The sequence below is a fragment of the Oxyura jamaicensis genome, chromosome 1 (genome assembly GCF_011077185.1).
Source record: "Oxyura jamaicensis isolate SHBP4307 breed ruddy duck chromosome 1, BPBGC_Ojam_1.0, whole genome shotgun sequence".
Lineage (NCBI taxonomy): Eukaryota > Metazoa > Chordata > Aves > Anseriformes > Anatidae > Oxyura > Oxyura jamaicensis.
This window is the reverse complement of record NC_048893.1, coordinates 124,546,666-124,566,056: the sequence shown is the minus strand read 5'-3', so window position 1 is coordinate 124,566,056 and position 19,391 is coordinate 124,546,666. Positions and strand designations below refer to the sequence as shown.

Genomic DNA, 19,391 nt, shown 5'->3' with positions numbered 1-19,391 from the left:
GGCTTCTCATTTTATTTTTTTTTTCCACTCTTCTGAGCTGCTTGTATTTGTTATGGGCAGCATGTGGAATTAGCTGAACTCATCTCTCTCCCATTTCATTATGCACATCCCACTCTTCACTTCCCTGAAGCACTGATGAGGATGAGGATGAAATACAACTTTTCTCCCCTCATACTGTCACCAAGGCAAGCACAGACACCTGACTTCTAAGCTGTTGTATTTTAGCTAAAAGCAGCAAGCAGTCAAAGCTTGATAGAAGAGACACCTTGCCCCTCAAAGACACATGCTCAGGTGCTTTATTCTCCTTGCTTTCAGTCTGGAAGGCCAATTTCTGTAATAGATGAATTTTCTCTCATTTCTAGCACTCAGCTGGAATGCCACTGCATATTGTTCCCCAGATGTAAAAAGCAAACAGAAGGATTGTGTTTTAAAATACGGGAAATCGAATTACGTAGAGCTGCATGCACTGCAGAGTCCCTTTGACGTCCCACACTGCCTCTGGCCTCCTCCGCCGCCAAAGTACCCTCTGAGCACACAGGCCACACCTGGGAACAGCCCCTCTACCTTTTTTCCAGCAACACAAGCACTGTGGAGATATATATATTTTAAAGAGATGCAGCCGACTGTGGTAGGTTGAGACATACAGGGTTGAGCAGACCTTCTCCAGGCTGTTTTCCACCCTGACCATGGCCATGGCCACCTCCTGAGCTGCCCTCTGTAGCAAAGGGGCAAAATGCAGGTGGATGTTGCTGACCCCCGTGCTCTCAGGCAGGTGTCCTCCTGATTGTACCATCAAACAGCACGCCTAGCTCACAGACATAGTCAGGGCAAATGGTTATCGGCCCCGCCTTAGCTGACCGATGAAGAAAACAGAGGCAGAGGGATAAATGCAACCTTCCAACAATCCTTTTACATTCTGAGCTTGTTGACAGGAATTGGGGTGGTTCTCCTGGGGCAACAGATGGCAAACTCACTGGGGGATAATTCCGCTTTGCGTCCTGTTTTTGTGGTCATTGCTTATAGAGGTCACTAATGCTGCAGCTTGGCTTCTCCCTGTGGGTTGCTAAATGCCTTGGTTTGAATTTTGGGAAATCAAGCACAGTACGTAAGAGCGGTGCGTGCTAAATGTGCTAACAGGAAAATTGCGTGTCGCACTTTAATATGCATCACATCTCATGCTCTGACAAGACAGGCATGTAGATGATGAATGTAATTTGTCGGTAAAATTCACAGAAATATCTTCAGTGTTTAACTCAATATCAAAGCAGGAAGGCAGAGCTGAAAGCATGGTACTGAAATTCAGACTACTCCATTCTTTTCAATCAAGCACAATTAATTATTAGATAAGTAATAGTGATTTGAACCAATGTAGTCACTGGGATGTGGTTGTGGTTCGTGGGTAGATCATTGCTCCAAAGCACACAACAAATAGGATGAGATAATGCAGTTCTGCCCTGTTTTAATGGGTCAGAACAGGGCAGTTCTTGCTAGGCAGTTTGCAGGCTTTTCAGAGATGCAGGTTGTGTTAGGACAATGACACGGTTACCATTTTTGGCAGTAGGTTACTTGAGTGTGACTTGTCTTTCCATTCATCTTAAACTTCCAGTCCTTCCAAGCGTATTAATCTGTACTACAACAATTGTATCTCTGACTGTTTGAAAGCAAAGCCCTGGCACGCTGAAATAGAGTTGCCAGGCTAAAAGCAAAATATATTAATTCAAACATCAATATTTATGACTTAATCAGTAGTTCTCCTGATAGAAACAAGAAGAAAATTTTGTGAAAAGGGACGGGGGAGGCTGGAAATGATAGTGAAAGCAATGGACATAATACTGTTACAGTATAAAACTCATATAGCTCAGGACGTGGTTCTGTGGACTCTGGCCCAGTCACCCATGGCTTCAGACAAACAAAGCCAGTGTCTAAGTATGTACTGGTGAGGGTGAATGAGAGAATCCTCTTCTGCAATCCTTACTTTCTAATCGGTACCCAAGTAGCACGGCAGCTGAGACATTGCTGGATTACCCAGAAATGAATGAGCCACCTACACAACGTACCTTTATTAGGGGGTTGTGGGTGAAAAGTATATTAATGAACCCAAAACACTTACACCACTACACTTCCTATAAAACAATTCCATTCTGCTCCTGGTGGTAAAAGACCAGTCAAATATAACCATCCTTTTACATTTATAGCAACGTCTGTAATAATTGTAAGACTTGCAAGCCACATCATAATCCTCCCAAAGCAGGGGCTGCGCACCGTGCCACTCCAGGGCAGCAAGGAAACACAGCAGGATTTAGGGATTAGCAAACAGGTTAAACATTTACCTCACTATTTGGGGAAAGACCAGAGATTCAGCTGAAAGTTTTATTTTTTGGTTGTATGGCAATCCAGGTTCCATTTGAGATCCTTACATTTTCGTTAATAAAAATAGAAAGGATTGCCATGTCCTGGTAATTAGGAAGTTTTGTTCCCTCTCATTACTTAAATCTGACACAAGATAGCACCAGTATTGGACACCAATGCAACACTCCTGTATTGCTCTCATGGGCAGAAGGTACAACGTTGCATCCTTTGAGGAGAGAACTTGCATCCATGTCTCCTGTGCTCTAGGTGAGGTATTAGGGTCCCTGTGCTCCTGCAGACCAGAGGAGTACTGTTTTTGCTAGGTGAGGATGATGTGAAAAATCTTGAATTTCTGAAGAAAGTAAATTTACTGAGTTGTTTTCTCAAGTCAATCCAAATAATTTTATAATTTATGTTGCTCAGCTGCTAAACAATAAGAAAAGAAGTCCAAAAATGTTCATCTGGTTATTACAGGAACCTTAAAGTAGTGTAAAGTGGGAATTGTAACCCTGTTATTAGGGGAGGAAGAAGAGTGGAAACCTGGGTAATCTTCAAGTACCTCCGTAACACATAGCTGCCACTGCATACGGCATATCTGGGACCTGGCCTTTTCTAAACAGGGTGCGAGCAGGCATGGCTCTGGTGGCCTCTGCTGGGCACCGGGTGCCTGTCCCTGGCCAGGCAGCCCCCACGGAGAGAGGCAAGGCTCCTGCTCTCACACTGATGTGTGTACCTATATATGTAGGTATGTATGTGTGCATGTGACATTTGCGGTGCTGCACGAGTGCTGCCTTGACGTGTTTGCACGAGTCCCCCAGAATACACAGAGCAGACAAATTAAACCCAGAAATTGAGGGGGAGGAGAAGTATAACCCCATGCCCTCCTGATATTTACAAATATACTTCAAATTTTAAAAATTATGTGCATTAGAAACAAAACAAACTGGCCAAAGGAGCAGTAAAGCAGTTTTAAAATATCCTCATGTGGCTGTGGAAGCTTTTACTTTGTTAGCTCCAACCTGCATGGTTGCTACAGCAGCAGAAAACCCAATTCTGGCGGTATGGAAGGACAAGAAAGGTCCAAAGCAGCTCACTGTGCTCACTGCATGCAGGTTTCTCACTCTGTTTGCTTGCCAGCGACAGGATTCAGTTGCTTGTCCTGGTTTTTGGGCTGTGTATTCTTTCATCTAGGAATGAGCGATGTCTGGGGATGCTGCAAGGTCCGATGGCCAATGCTGCGGGTGGATACCTGGCTGGTGCCAAGGCACAGCTCCTGGAAGGAGGCTGCAGGGTGAGAAGAGGGGTGGGCAGCACAAGGGACAGCTGGGATGGCTTTTGCAAGGCTCACAGTGCTCATCCAGAAGCTGAGATACCATCGTGGTGCTTGTCTGCTATGATGTGCACATGTCCGGGCTGGTGGAGCAACAGTGCTCATCTTTTACCTGAAGCTCCTTAATTCAGGTCTTAGATGTTAGTATCTATGTCCTTAGTATAGGAAGATAATTGAACATAACAAAGGCCTAGCTTAGGGCAAGCAGAGGAGCTGTGCTTTGTGAGGTGCTGTTCTGAAAGGGCCCTAAGTCAATGATGTTATAGCCTTGAAAAATGATTTTTTTATGACGTTTGAGAAAAATGCATGGTATTTTATGCAGCCTTTTAAGAAACGGGGAAACGCAATGTTTCAGATGACCAACGTGATGCTTTCTGGTTTTATCATAGTATTCAGTGAGGGTGAGAAGGGGGGTCTGTGTCCATGTCAAGAGGAGCTGGGAGGTGCGAGACAGGCCCTCCTGTGACCCGCTCCTCAGTTCCCTCGTGGGGCTGCAGTGGGTGGCTGTTGGTACAGAGTGCCAACAAGTGCCTCTTGGTGCAGAGGGACAACTGCCCTTGGTCCGACCGTCAGGGTTGAGACGGGGACAGGCCAGCGACACAACCATCAGGCACACAAGTAAACGAAGCAGGAAATAGCTCTGTGAGGGCTATGCCCCTAAGGGTAGTAAAAGCTTTAAAAAAAGGAATGTTAAAATCACCATTGGTCTCCACAAGGAGCCTGGCGTGAAGACTTGGAGACTGAGGTTAGGTGTGTGTCTGTCATTGAGGCCTCTGCCTTCTGGTATTTAAGAGACGTGTGGACATGGCACCTAGGGACATGATTTAGTGATGGGACTTGGTAGTGTTAGGTGATGGTTGGACTCGTTGATATTGCCGAGGACAGCCAGCTCTGCTGAGCAGGGAGCAGCAGGCTGGAGCGGCCTGTTTGTGGAGTACCAGACAGTCAAGAAAGGGAAACAGGCAATGAAAAAATGGCATTGAGATGTCTTCTCAGAGGCATGCCGCACTATTCTGCCTCCTCATTTTGTCTCAGGTCAGTAGGACTGGTACTGGGTCTTATTTTCTTCCTTCTTTCCTTGCGAAGGTTAAATAGAGGGGTGGGAAGAATATTCGCACTGCTTCTGCTTGAAAGCTAACTTTTATGTAGTCCAAGTCAGCTTTGAAATTTAAAGCTCCCTGGGATAATGAAACAGGAGAGGCTGAGGTCCTATTTAGGCTGATATTATTTGGCTGAGGGCAGCCTTTACTCAGGAGTAATTTGGAAAAGTGACAGACAGCCATGACCTTGATTCACTTTGTAACAGTTTGGATTAAAATGAAAGAGTAGTGAAATTTAGATGTTTTAGAAAATTGCAGGGACATCATTAAAGAAGAGGGCTTTCATTTCTTCCTTTCGGTGCGTTCTGTAATGTTAAAAATAGCGGGGGATTCAGTTGTGTGACATTCATCTGCTAACTTCTTCAGGTCGGCTACCAAACTTCATTGCATTTAAAGAGTGGTCAAAGAAGAAAAGTGGTGCGGGGCTCTCGGCTCATCTCTGAATGATTCCTAAAATGGGAAACACCCATTTAAACGACATAATACATTTGCTGAACTGTGCTCGTGGGAGGCATAGTACTAGATTAAAGAGGCTATTGGAAATCCTGAATGAGGTGCATTTGCTAAGGCAAGTGGAGAATTCATACAACATGGAGCATATTCCACCCCATTTACTTTGGAGAAACCCCAAGGTACACTGAAATGCATGCATTAAGGCAATGCTGCTGTTTGGTGCTCATTTATTTGGGCACCGATCTTCAACTCGGTCACCCAAATACTTGAAAGAATCTGCATTTGCCAAGTGAAACCGTTCGTTAATATCAATGTAATAAGAGAGGAAATGATGGGAGAGGTGCGCAAGCTCCAGTTTCTTCTGGCTGGAAGAATTTTTTCCTCTTTGATGGGGAGTTTTAGGAGCCCTCACTTATTTATGTTGAGTTCCTTCCACCCCCAGTCCTGCACTTTGCTTGCCTGTTCCTTCTTAGGAGAATGGTTTTGTTTGCTTTCCTGCAAAAACATCTCACAGTCGGGAGTGAGCATGGGTCTGGTTGGGTTTGAGGGCCATTGTAACCAGCTGGCAGCTTGCTAATGCTCCTGGCTGCAGGTTAAACCAATGCCATGGCTCGGAAGAACCAAAGTGAAGTGAGAAGGGAGTGTTCAGAGGTTTCTTTGAGGAAAAAAAAAAATATGCATATATATGCATTTGAACTCTGGAGTGCTGATAGGCCTGTGAGAAGCAGATCTTGGAAAAGAGAACAGAAACACTAACCAAATCATCTCAGTAACCAAAAAGAAACAAAAGTAAAGACTGCATGTGGACTTGTCCATTTGTCTTTTATTCTCTGATTTGTCTTCTCAGAAGAGCCATGGGACCGCCTTCCCCCTCCCAGGACAAGGGGGCCACCACTAGCCCAGGGTCAGCTGGTTGTTTCCCTGTGGGAAGTGCAATAGCTGAATTTTACCTGGCTGTCCTCGGTGAGGCTGGCACTAATTTGGTTTTCTCCTTTTTATTTTTTTTTCCACTTGAAATTTGTAGGGACTTAATTATATAGAAAGTAATCAAATTATTCTGGCAATTATGTGGGCAGGGAACTCAAAAGTTGAGGGTTTGGGATGTGGGGGACAGACAGCGGGTTTGCCTTTTTCCTTAATAAGCTGAACTAACCGCTTCCTTCATTTAGAAGAGAAATGCAGAGATGTATCTGGTGAATTGGCATTTTCTGCCTTTTTCTCTTTTGATCTAGTATATGATGTATAATCGATGTTATTCCAGAGATGTTATTGATGCTACTATGTGTAAATAGCATCCCCCTTTGCTAATGACTGTGACACACCTATCAGAGCAGTAAGAAAACTGAGGTTTGATTAATGAGTGGTGGCAGAGGACTCGCTCTTCTGTGTTTATCTGAAGGTTCGTACCGGAGGAGCTTCAAAGATGGCCCCGCATCCCTGTTCACCACAGGCATCCCTCCTGAGTCTGGGGCTTTTCCCTGCCTGTGCCAGAGGCAGGCTGACCGAGCTGCCATGTGGGGAAGGGACCTGCAGGGCCATGCACTCACTAAAAGATGGAGAGGGAGATTCTCCCGTGGAAATCCTGTCCCAGGGCCACAACGCTTGGTCTTTCCTGAGTGTGTTACATCCTTCTGTGCTGGATGAGAGAAGGTGTCAGTCAGGTTCCCAGCCATGGCTTGGTGTTTGATACAAACGTCTTAGCCAGTCTGCAGGCAAAACACATTGCTGAGGGGGAGAAGGGGAAGGAACTGTGAATAAACCCCATGGCAGTCCTTTAACTGACCTCCTTGGACTTCCCACTGCCTCCCTGTCTCCAGCACAGGTTTTCTTCAGGCTCACCATCATTTTCCTGATTCAGAGGGCTGCCGGGGATTTCACTGCTGAAAGACTTCTGCAGTGCCTCCCAAGTAAGGCGTTCTGGCATGCAGGGCAGCACCACCGTACGCCACGTGCACTGCATACCGCTGCGCCTTTCGGGTGGGCTCGTGTGACTTCTGTGAGCTTTCAGAGCTCTGCACCCAACACTCACCTGTAACCAGCCTAGCAGTGAGGGTATAGTTGCGTGCAGCCTGTTGTGTGCACACACGGCGTACGAGTGAGAGTGCTTGCAGAGAGAGCGCTGTGCTGCTACCTGAGCAGCATTTGGCACCTCTGCAGCATCGCTGGTGCGGTAAGAGACCCAGAGATGCTCGCTGGTACGGTAAGAGACACGGGGATGCAGGTATGCACCTCCACCCATCTCGGCGGGTGCACAGCCGGCACCCCGAGGCACACGCTGTGTGTACGCTGCCGTAGGAAGGGAAAGCAGGGTGCTGGGGACCAGGCGTCCCAGGCAGCTGTGCTCGGGGCCCTGTTTTTGGAGAGAAGTGGAGTTGTTGGCGTGTGGTGATGTCACGCTCAGAGGGAGGGAATAAATAAATAAATAAATAAATAATTTTTAAAAAAAGAGGAAGAAGAAGGGAGAGATTGCGGTCCTGACGCCAGGAGGATGCAGCACACCGAAGAGGGACATGGCAGGGATGCTGAGCACCCGGGGGGCTCCAGGGGGGCTCCGAGCCCGTCCCGCTGGGTCCCCCGGGGGGAGGCATCGAGGCTGGGGGGGTGGAGAGGGAGGCGGCAGCCTCGGTGATGTCATGGTTAACCCCTTCCTCCCGGGGCCCGCCGTGAAGTTGGAGGAAAAACCCGCAGTCCCGGCATGGCTCTCGGCCCCGAGCGGAGGGAGGCCACGGCGGTAATGCGATTTCTTTCCTTCCGCAGGGCTGCTCCCGAGGAGCCGTGTTTCGGGGCGAGCCGAGGGCATTGCGCGTCGCCCTCCCCGCGTTGCGCTTCGAGGGGTCGACTCCAGCTTTTTCGCCTCGGGTTTGCCAAACGCCTTGCTGGTTTGTTTGAAGTTTTGCCAGGGTAGTTTTGAGTTTTTTGGTTTTTCTTTTCCTTTTTTTTTTTTGGTCCATTGCGTGAATCCGTGTCGGTGCAGGAGAGAGTTTAGCATGCAGCATTTCTGCGACTCGCCGGGGAGGGAGATGCGGAGGTTGCCAAGCTGCCTGCACGGGCTGCGCTGGACTTTTAATATCACAGATGGAGGGATGGAGGGGGGCTCGGCTGGTGTTTGTGCCGGTAAAGGATGCTGTTTAATGCTGCTTGGAAGAGGCAAGCAGACTTCTAGTCAACTGCATATGTAGAAATGCATCCTGCCTTGGTGACAGCTTCTTCTCCTTTGATTGCCAGGTTTTTATTATGAGTGCTTTAATTCTAATGAAACTGGATGGAAAATGTCAACAGAAGATGTTCTGACTGTTAGAGGCTGCGTATGTGTATAGATTTCTTAGCGGCGTGCATTAACCACTCGTGTGCTGCACCCTCCATTGCACTTGCCCTGTTGCTGGCTTCTATAGAAATCGCTGGGCTGCCAGGCTGCTCCGTGGCCAGCCAGCAGCACACGGGCTTGTTCTGCTCACCAGCTCCAGGCAAGCCGTTTTCAGATAAATAAGGTTTTTAACACAAGCCCTTCAAAGGTGAAGCGGCTTTGCTGAAATGGCAGGCAGGGAAGAGCATCCCCAGTTTACATTTTCAAGTGATCCTCTGCTGGTGCTGCTGGCACAGCTTGGGTTTGTGCTTGCTGTTGCTGCTGCCTGGTAAGAAGGCAGCGGTTGTAATGCTGAGGGTCCAGTTAGCTGTGGAAGTTGTGTAATATTCCTCTCTGAGCTCCCATTTGCCACTGGTAAGACTTGCTTGTCTTCTCATCCAAAAGAACACGAGCAATATCTGAGGAGGCCAGACCTTAGTTTTGCTTACGAGGAACCTGGGACATGTATGTGATAACCACGTACCTCCTGCTGTAGCCTATCATGGGAATTGTGTGTTTAAAACTGGGAAATCTGGGCTTGAAAATGCGTAGAAGAGAAATGGGAACATCATGATACCTACCAAACATGAAATGTTCCTTCAGGAGGTTCCTGCTGGTGATAAAGGCTTAGGAAATCTGTTACTGCCCTTGAGAAAGCTCTCAGTGAAGACCGTCTGGGAGGAATAAGACATTCTTTTACCAGCTATCATGAAGACGCTGGCAGCTTTCAGAAGGTCATTTTTAACTCCTCCCCCTGCAACATGCCATGGTGCAGAGGGAAAGTAAATCTGGTAACCTTTCTCTTCTGCCAGTCCTCCCAGCGTGAGCCTAAGTGTTGGAATATGCAACTCAGAGCCAAAAGCCAGGCTTTCAAAATGGCATGTTCGTATCGGTCTGGTTTTCATCCAGATAGATGCTTGCTTGTTGCTGATAGGGCTTATGTGGGGGCTGTGTGCCTGGCAGGTGGAGGGAATGGGTAACAGGCAGTACCGAAGTAGTCACCATGGCATATGGAGGGTTTTCGTCTCTCCACTGCTAGGCTGTATCTGCTGCTGTGGGTAGACAACTTCATTTTCCTTGGATTTTAGTGTGGCACCCTTCACCAGCAGGAAAATAATGCATTTTAAAGAGGTGAGCAAAGAACTGTGCACCTGGAGTAAGCATCTCTTCATCCGCCTCCTTTGGAGGCTCACATATTCCTCCTGCCCCATGCCTGGAGTATGCCAGGGCTTGGTTGTGTCAGCTCAGTTCATCTGAGGAGAGAAATTGCAGATTCATGGCACTAGAGATGGAATCCGCTACCCAAAGAAGAGGGGAGCTGCATGTGACTGCAGCTGCTGAGCCCGCTTCTGCAGCCTTCCCCCTTAGGAGCCAGCTGACTTTGCAGCAGGGAAGGTTAGGAAGACCTTTCCAAGTGCAAACAGAAATAAAGCACTGGGACAGGCAGCCTACAGAGCCTGTGGGATCTCTTTCTTTGAGGCTTTTAAAGAACAAGTAAGGATAAAGTTGGTGGTCTAGAAATGCTTGCTCCGATTTAGAGCACTTGGCCTTACACTTTGACCTTTTTAGGACAGGTTCAGTCACAAAAAGTCAAAATTCACTATAGGAAACATCTTCTGGGCCTGGGAGTGGGCACCTCACCTGCTCTTCTTAGCAACTTCGCTGTGTTTCAGGGTTGAAAAGCAGACCAGACCATTCTGTCGTGGTTCCTTCCTGCCCTCCATTTCTGCTGCAGTACAACACAATTCCACTGAGGTCCTGACACCAAGGGAATGAGTCTCCGAGCCTATTCAGCTGTAAAACTCTCTACTGGTGCTGTCACGTGAGTGGATGCCACGTGAGTGGATGTGACTTTTAGGAAATGGGAGGCAGTGCACAAGAGTGACTGCAAAGGTTGTCTGCACAGTGCACAAGAGTGACTGCAAAGGTTGTAGCATCCTTCTGAACTTTGGTGAACTTTGGGTCTTATAGCTGGCAGCAGTGCTTGCTTATACCAGACTCTGGCCAAAACGACACTTGGTTTGGAGTGGTTTCTTCAGAGAGCATTGAGGCAGTGTAGCACGAAGGAAGAAAACTTCACTTGTGTGGTGTAGTTGACTGCTGGCCACAAGGAAGGACTTTTTTCCTCCTGTAACTCTGACACAGTATGACTTCCTATCTCCAAGATAATCCTTCTGTATGCATACATGATAGAATTTACTTACTGTGCCAGTTCTTCTCACCTTGTATTGTCATCCCAGGAGAGGACAGCATAAACTCCATGGTAGTGAGTTCAAGGTTACAGGTGTGTTAGGTACAGCTGTGTTTTATGGGGCATGCAATGGTGATTGAAGCTATAAAGGTAGATAGCAAAGAGGACTGAGGTTGGGTACCAAAGGCACCACGGGAGGCGAGGAAGTCCATTTCAAGGGATGGGATCACATTGTCCTAGGAAGAGATCCTTATCAGCACTGCATAGAAAGTACAAGAAATTCACAGTCCTTGTGAATATGTGTGGGGGAGGAGGAAAAGAAGAACCTCCCCATTCCAAATTTAACAATGAGTTCAACTCTGTGCATGTGACCAAGAAACTCTAAGGTCAAGCGTCTAATTGCATTGATGACATTGCCATCCAAGTAATTATCTTTCCCCCCCCCGGCATTTCAATAGGGTAAAGCTGAAGTGGTTTCGGACTGCTGGAGTCTGATAAGTCAGAAAGTAGGTAACCTCGGTGGCTTGCCTACCAGGCTGTCTCTTCTCCTCTGGGCTCTGTTGGTAGAGCAGGCAGTGGCTTTATTCCCCTGGGATATTTTTTTCTAGGCTACATGTTTGAGTTGGGAAAAATCCTTGTAATCGCCTCAGTTCTTGGAAGTAACAAGAGTAACTCCCCACGCAGCAGTATGTCTTTGGTAATAACACTTGAAGTGACGGGGATTTCCAAGTGCATCCTTGTGTTGTATGTAGAGGTTGGTTCTGCATCTGCCGCAGATGGGAGTGGGATCAGGTACTACACATCACTGTAAAAGCACAAAGTGAAGATGGGTGATTCTGGTCCATTGTGATACATGTGTGAATCTTAATATCTTCAGTCATCTGGGGGAATAAAAGATGTTGGCACACCTACGTGGAGGAACAGCTATTTTGTGCCCTGCAAAGTGTGCAGACTTGAGGCGTGTAGCTGGGGGCAGCTTCTATACATAGGACCCCACCACCGTCGCTAGTGGAAAACATTCCCCCTTTCATTCAGCCTCCTAACAGCCACGCTCTTGATGCCAGATCTTACTGGAATGAATCCCCCTCAGAGGCTGCTCTTGAGAGTGCTTTTAAAAGCTGTCAGTTAGGTTCGAGACGAACACGAGAACAATTTGCTGAAATCTGAAGCCATTTTGTGGCCCTTGCATTTTGAGAACCCTCTGGAAATAACTGTAAAACACTGTGCTGTTTTCTGCCAGCATTTGAAGGAGGGGAAGAAGCAGTGGGAGAAAAGGCTACTTCTGTACAATTTCCCCTTCTTTCAGGAAAGACCAGTGTTTTCCTCCAGGTTTACACAACAGTGTTGCACATCGATCACCTTGTAATGATAATAGCAGACAATCTTCATAATAGCGATAATCTTCACATACAGCTGCAGATTTCTTTTTTTTCCCCGTTTTTAGCACAAAGTTCATCTGATGGCATCAGGAGTCTGTTTTTTCACATCCCTGCCTGTCTCCCCCGGTATAACCTCACTGCTAGCTATCAGCGCCAACTTTTGCTGAGAGGAAAGGTGATGCACCAATGTCAGAGTATGCAGATTCACGTTTACCAGTTGTACCTCAGCTCTTGTGTACCTGACAATGTGTTTTTTATTATTATTTTTTTTTTTTTTTGCACTGCACAGGCAATCAAAATTTATCTTCCAAATTAAGACTGTAATTATATTTTGATAAAGATCTGGCAATTCAGTGAGAATGAAATTTTAAGGGTTGCCGGGATACAGATGACTCTGGGTTATGGGGAAGCGTTTGCATGTGGAATACTAATCAGCCAAGGTTGTTCGGCATCCTTATCTAGACTTTTCCAATAGTGTCTGATAACACAGGCAATCAAGTGTTTGTTTCTTTGCTATTATTCTGGCAAAGCGATTAAAGATGCAGGCTGTCTTTTATGAATGAAAAGGTGTCGTGCTCGACATGGGCCGACACAGATAGGGCCCTCTGCTCGACGTGCACAACCTGTGGGCGAATGGAGTGCTGGCCGTGCCTATGCTCCTGAGCCAGCTGCAACGAGCCTCGGCTTGCTTCTCTGAAGGGAGCTGGAGGATGTGTCAGGGATCAGCGTGGAAGAGGCACAAGCACCAGAGCTCATGGCCTGGCTGGCTGGCTGCAGAGGGACCGGTACCGTAGAGCAGGAGGAGGTGGACACGCAGCTGCCGAAGGGAAGGACACAGCTCATGTGCAGGTGCTTCTTGTGCCGGCCCCACAGCTTGGCCTCTGCGCTGCAGGCTGATGATGGAAGAGCTGCAGCACTTTCTATCTTTAAGCCTCTGCGTGTGACACTAATTAGTTACAACTGAAAGTTATTGCTATTCAGTACTGTGGCCTGCTGACAAGGTACTGTGCGCTGCCTTTCCTAAGGCCTCAGTGGTCCATCCCCAGTGTTGCAGGCTCTCGGCAGCCCTGAGCACTGCCCCATTCAGCTCAGCCACCCCCAGCAGCAAGGCAGGTTGTGTGGTGCACGGCATCTCCTTGCTAGGCCTCTGTGCCATGCAGCCTGCTCCAAAAACCAGCACGTGAAGGCAGGCTGGTAAGGGAAAGACGCATTTTCCCTTGCACTTGGTCCACCACAGACATCCTCTCTCAGCACCACCCCAAGTCCTTTTTTTTCCAATGTCTAACTCCAAATGTTGATTCAAGCCTGCAATAATTGCTACACCCTATTCAGCCGCATTTTAGGGACTTAACTGTAGCGCGTGGTTGCTTTTTTACTACAGAACAGAACAATTCTGTGACTCTATAGCTTTTTCAGTTAACTGAGAAACAGTACATCATATAACAACAAAATAAGTGTTCTGGTGGGATGGCAGCTTCATCTGACATCCCACTTCTGTCCCAGTGGCAGGGGGAGCAGGTGTGATCCGGGAGCCTGGGGTTAATAGGCATTTTGGGAAGGCATGGTCTGTTTGAGGTGCTGCAGCTGTAATACAAGACAAAGAAGTGAACCCCTCCTGTAATATGTTGGAAGGGCTTCAAACCATGAGGTGTGCGCTGCTCAAGTGGCAGTCTCCTGAAATTCAGCCTGCGCTTGCACTGCTGTGCTTTCTTTCTTGTCCTGTAATAATGCCTGGATATATGTCACCCTTCTCAGGCAACTCCAAAGCTGCAGGGCTGTGCCCAAACCCAAATCTTACGATTTGCTGTAAGCTTTGAGACAGGCTGGAGAAGAGGTGTTTCTATCTCAATATATGACTCACTGGTCTACTTTGCTGTCTTGGCAGCACTGGGTGCCTGTTTCATATGAGGCAAAATAAAAAAAGACGTAGATCTGTAAGTCATACATCACTACATAAACGTACCAAACAGGGCTTAGCAAATTTGGATGCATTTCCCTATTCAGTGGCTGACTGATGTGTCAGCCTGTTTTACTGCAGCTCCATGCCCTGAGCTCACATCACTGTTTTCCCACAATGCAGATTTTACATTTCATTCAGTTTTTCTTATGCTTGTTCTGCAGTGCCTGTTCATCACACCTACATCTAGTTGGGAAAGCAAGTTGGGAAAGGAAAGGGAGTGAGAGCAAAGGAAGCTAGGCTTTTACCGCAACCTTAGCAGAAGCAGTGATGCATGCAGAAGCTCGGTAGTTCTGCTATATCAGCTAATACATTTGGATGGACATAACAAAATCAGTGGAGGCTAGAGCATGGTAACTATTTTGTTCTTTGTGGTCTCTTTTTCTACATCAGGTGGCCATGCGATATCCTCTCAGCTGAACACTGAAGGAAGGAAATTGGTGTTTCCATGGCCGAGTCAGTTTGCAGGTCCCTGAGGATTTCTGACGCCAGCATCACAGTGTAGTCTCTTCAGGATTCTTGGGAACATTTTTGGAGGCAGACAGAGCCCCCCTCTGCTGGCAGCTGCTGCTTAGACAGAGGCTCTGTGCAGCTGGGGATACTTCCAAGAGATACAATAAGCTTTATTTATGCTATAAATTGTGGCCTGTGCGCTATCCGAGTAGGATTTGGTACATAAAACATCTCTGAAGACCTTATGACCTCTGCAAAAGGCCTTCAGCTGTATTTGCCAAGTAGGTCAAGTGGGGAAGGATCAAGGGGGGAAACTTCAGGCAACAAGACTGGGAAGTAAAAGCTGTAGAGCAGCAGCATCCCACACTTTTAAATCCCTTTCATGTAGCCAGACCCTAAAAGGTTGTTTTTCCCTTACCAAGTCCGACTGAACGTATCTAAGCCCATTTTCTTCATTACCCATTTCTGCTTGTGCAAAGGTATTGGACAAAGCTTTGAAAAGTGTGTGATCTTTGGTATAACTGTGCCAGCCAAAGCCCTTGCTAACATTTATCAGCATAACGTGTCTTTTTGATGAATATGGGGGTGTGAGGAAATAGACTTACTGCTAAAATGCAGTTATGTCTGTGTAGCCGCAGCCACTTTGCCAGCGTAATGTATTGCAGAAAGGCAAAAGCAATTTTAACACATCAAAACCCAACAAACCTTCATAGTTTGAGAGCGGAAAATGACCCCAGATAGCACAGCTGGAGTCGGTGAGATGCTGAATTATTGCCAGAAGTGGGTGAGCTCGCGTGTGCGGTACGCCGCCTGGTGCACCCACACAGCAGCAGTCAGCTGCCTGGCTTGGAGATCTGAGGAAAGCGGAGTTTAGGTATAAAACCAGGAAAACTGGAAGAATGCTGGTACAAAATTCAGGATGAAACTCTTGTCGTCAGCAGTTATGACAGTGAAACCAGCTGCTGGGAGGCACTGGGCTGCAGGGATCCTACACTCTTTGAGTGTTCACAAGTAAAAGGGCACTGAAGGGGAAGCAATGTGAGCATCTTATAGCCACCCCTATAGCGAATAGTTCCCTTAGTTTTCATGGATGTGGCCATAGATATCAATAGCCATAGAACTGGGATTCTTAAAAGCTTGAAAATTACTCCACTGTCCTGTAAACGTATCTGCAAAATAAATTTTTTTCTGGGTCACAATGAGAACCCTTGAAGTTTAGATGTTTTCTCCTGACAGCCTGAAGATTTGCCATAGCTGGTCCATCCCAGAAATAAGCCTAAACATTTACAAAAAGTAAGAAGAGTTGTACTAAATGTTAGCAGGCTGCTTGGTCCCTTGGAAAATGAAGAAGCATTAAAGTGTTTGTAAAATGTTACTGATGAGCAAATATTACAGTGAGGAAAGGAGACAGGATGCTAATAGAAGAAAAATAAATAAATAAATAAATAAATAAATAAGAGAACCCAAATGAAAAACACTGAAATTAATCTCTCCCTAGCTGCCATTTTCATAGCAAAGTAGTAGCTGTACCTTTTAGAAATGTTTTCTTCTGTACTATTGCATAGTATCCCATTTTTTGTGTGCTGAGAATGCCAATGCCTGAACCTCATATGTAACTCTGTGTAACAGAGAGATTGCCAAGCAGTGACCTCACCCACACTATGCTCAGAGTTACTGCATCCCACAGGAAATCGATACTCGCTAATATGAACAAACATGAAGATTGAACTATCAAACTGCCAAGTCAGGGAAACAATCCTGATTTTCCAGAATTAGCTGCGATTTAAAGGAGAGCCTTGAGTGATACTAAGCCTGGCAATTGATTAGTGAATTCATGCAACTCCCTGTACTGTGTGGGCTGGGGTTCTGGTAGAAATCAGCCAGGGAGCCAAGCTGTCTCTTGTCTCTTTACTGAACATGGCAGGTTAATTCTGAATAATGAACCACACGATGTTTATCTAGGCCAGCATTTTGGAGCTGCTTGCAAATGGCAGAGGTTTGTTGTGCTGTGGCACCCTGTGGGTCCAGAACCACAGGACAGGAAACACACACCACAGCTCTCCTGTCAAGGTTAAAAAGTAGGCAAGCCTACTTTTGTCTGGAGGAATATAACACTAAAAAAAAAAAAAAAAAAGTAGTTTTGGAACAGCACATGAAATGAGGGGCCTGTGTGTGTTAAGTGAAAAGGGTGATTTCTGCCTTTCAGACACGTAGCAGAAAGAACAGAGGCAAGGCTACAAGGTCCCTGGGTGAAGAAGAAAAGGCTGTGAAGGACAGGAGGTGATTTGCCCAGGGCCAAAGCTGGCATCTGCCTGCATATCCACCTAGAGGACCAACCTGCATCTCCAAACCACAACAACCCAGGCCATTGAAAATGCTGCCTCTGTTCTTTCCTTTTTGCTGCATACCAATTCCCGTATTTTCTTCTTATTTTCTCTCTCCTTTTTTTTTTTTTTTCATTTTTAAGCTTAGTGGCACAGATAAGAGCTTGTTTTCATATTCTCTCTAACACCCTAACAATACTTGAGATGATACATAGAAAATAAGCAGATGGCTGCAAACTGATCTGTATTTGTATATAAAATGTCTCCGACTTAACAAAAAATATACATATTATAAGAAAAAAAAAAGTTGGCTGGGCTGGCTCCCCCCACTCTGTTGGCAGATGCTACAGGATTTGATGAGATGTGAAGCCTGATTGCCACCTCCCCCAGACAGCATCCTGCCGGATCAGGGCTGGGCTGTATCCGTGGGTGTCGTCTGCCTTTTGCTGTTCACTGCGTAGAGCATTTCAGCCTCCAGTGCAGTCTGGCACCTCTTCCAGCACTTCTTTTTTTTTTTTAATGCCGCTTGGAAAACCCACACAAAAGGAAGAGCAGCAAAAAGGAGAAGGCAGTAAAGTGTGAGGGAGCCAGCTAGGGCCAGACCTGATGTCCTTGTGTAGCCGCAGGGTCCTGAGGCTGAGAGAGGACAGGGCAAGGACAGCAAAATTTGACCCCTGGTCCAGCTTATCATCTCACATTTCTGAGCACGGTTGTCCCCTTCTTCATAAAAATAAGTTTTTTTCAGTCTCTTGGGCAATGCTTCACCTTCTGAGTGATCGCTTGAGGTGACCCCGGTCTCCTGCAAAGTCAGTATCTCCCTTCTTCATGCCTAGTGGTGCTGGGGCACCTCGGCTGAGCACAGTCCATCTTCCTGTAGTCCTTCCAGGGTGACCAGGGCAGGACAGGCTCCTCCAGAGGACTTTGCGGAGCTCTCTGTGTCTCATTCATACTCGAAGTCAGAGAGGAGCCTATCTGCTAGCTATAGAAGCACTCCAGGGAGACGAATCTCCCACGGGGAAAGTTACTTCTGTTATTGCCTTCCATCGTCTGCTTCTTTCTGCCTGAAAGTGTTGTCAGCTCTGCTCCCTGTGAACAAATCTACGTTTCCCAAGGGTGCTTTCTCCCGTGATTCACCATTCCACTCTGCACGTAATGCATTAAGGTCAAACTCTGTTTTCTACTTGATGACCCCATCTTTTACTTAACACTTCCCGCATGATCCTTTTAATGACAATGTTCTTTTTCCCCTTCCTTTTTGCCTTTTCTTTTTCCTTTCTGGAAAGCATATCCTGGCTTAATTTCTTTTCCTGTGGCTTTTAAAGCAGATTATTTCCTGCAGTTTATTTTTATCTAATTTTCATCACTGCTTGCAATTTAGAGTTTGAAAGCTTCCTGTCCGGTGTTGCAGGCCAATGTCACTCCTCAGCAGCATTCCTGATAGCTACCACTGGATATTGACACCCGGCATTTTTGCACTGGTCCTGGCTGGCTGCAAGGAAACCTCCCCGTTTCATCACACTTGCTGTTTTTATGCTTCGTGTACAGTACTCAGTACATGGTCATAATAACGTGTCTGACCACACTTAAAAGGTGATCATTTCATACGTACGTTAAGCTGGCAACCCTTTGCCACTCTGTGTATTTGCTACGTTAAACCCAGTGCGTTGAAAGCTGCCTTGCACTGAGTCCAACGCACACACAAGCACAGATGAGTTAAAAATGTGCGAGAATTTGCTGTTTGCTGTCATGTCCTGACTGAAAGCTCTTGACAGAGAATGGTCCAGAGCCCTGCAGCATCTGACAAATGCCGGAGCTCTTCAGCAATTGTGGCTGCTCAAAAAAAAAAAAAAAAAACACATCAGAACCCAGTTAGTTCTTCTGCATAAATATGTGGCTTAACGACATAAATGTGAGTGCAAACAATAGGATATGGTTTGGGCTCATAAAGCCGTATTAGCCGTAACAATAAGGGATAGTGTCTGTTATAATCTTTATTAACACCTTATGACCCTTTACAAGAAGTAGATGTTTAAAAATTTATGTTAGCTTGAATGTTTTCAAGCTGCGTTTTCTGTGCTAGTTGCCATCGGCTGTGATGTCTCAAGCCAAGCTAGGGGTTAGCTGGTTAGCGTGAGCTGTAGCTGGCATGGTAACAGGTTTGCATCCCCTGCAGAGTCCTACAAGGGGACGTGGCTAACATTGCTCATCAGTTGGTTAAGCATGCAAGCTAGCATTTACCATTTGGTGCTTGCTTGCCATTTTAAGCATGCAAGGACCTGAAATGCAGTAGAAAAACAGTGCAATGCCTCAGAAAAATGTTAGTACCTAAGGTGAGCAAGCTGAGAACATATTATTCAAACAATAATAACAGTGGGAAAATAGCTTATCTTGACGTAAGCTATTCGCTTTGAAGTCTAGGTGTACAATGTCACTGACAAAAGGCTGCAAGACTTGTGTAGGATCTGGTGCCCTAGGGGATAGTTCTGGGATATGTCCGTGCTGGTGCAGCAAC

The 19,391-nt window shown here is 46.5% G+C and overlaps 1 protein-coding gene across 4 annotated transcripts in view; it reads left to right on the top strand.

The window, feature by feature from the left end:
- NHS (NHS actin remodeling regulator) overlaps window positions 1-19,391 on the top strand; it is a 246,257-nt gene that overhangs the window by 190,361 nt on the left and 36,505 nt on the right. The window contains exon 1 of one of the 4 annotated variants that reach the window (XM_035325222.1): window positions 8,177-8,307. The exons of the other annotated variants lie outside the window; for them this stretch is intronic. Within the exon in view, the coding sequence (XP_035181113.1) occupies window positions 8,220-8,307 (88 nt within the window). The 5' untranslated portion in view covers window positions 8,177-8,219. Of the gene's footprint in view, window positions 1-8,176; window positions 8,308-19,391 lie in introns of those variants that run through there. 4 annotated transcript variants of the gene reach the window in all.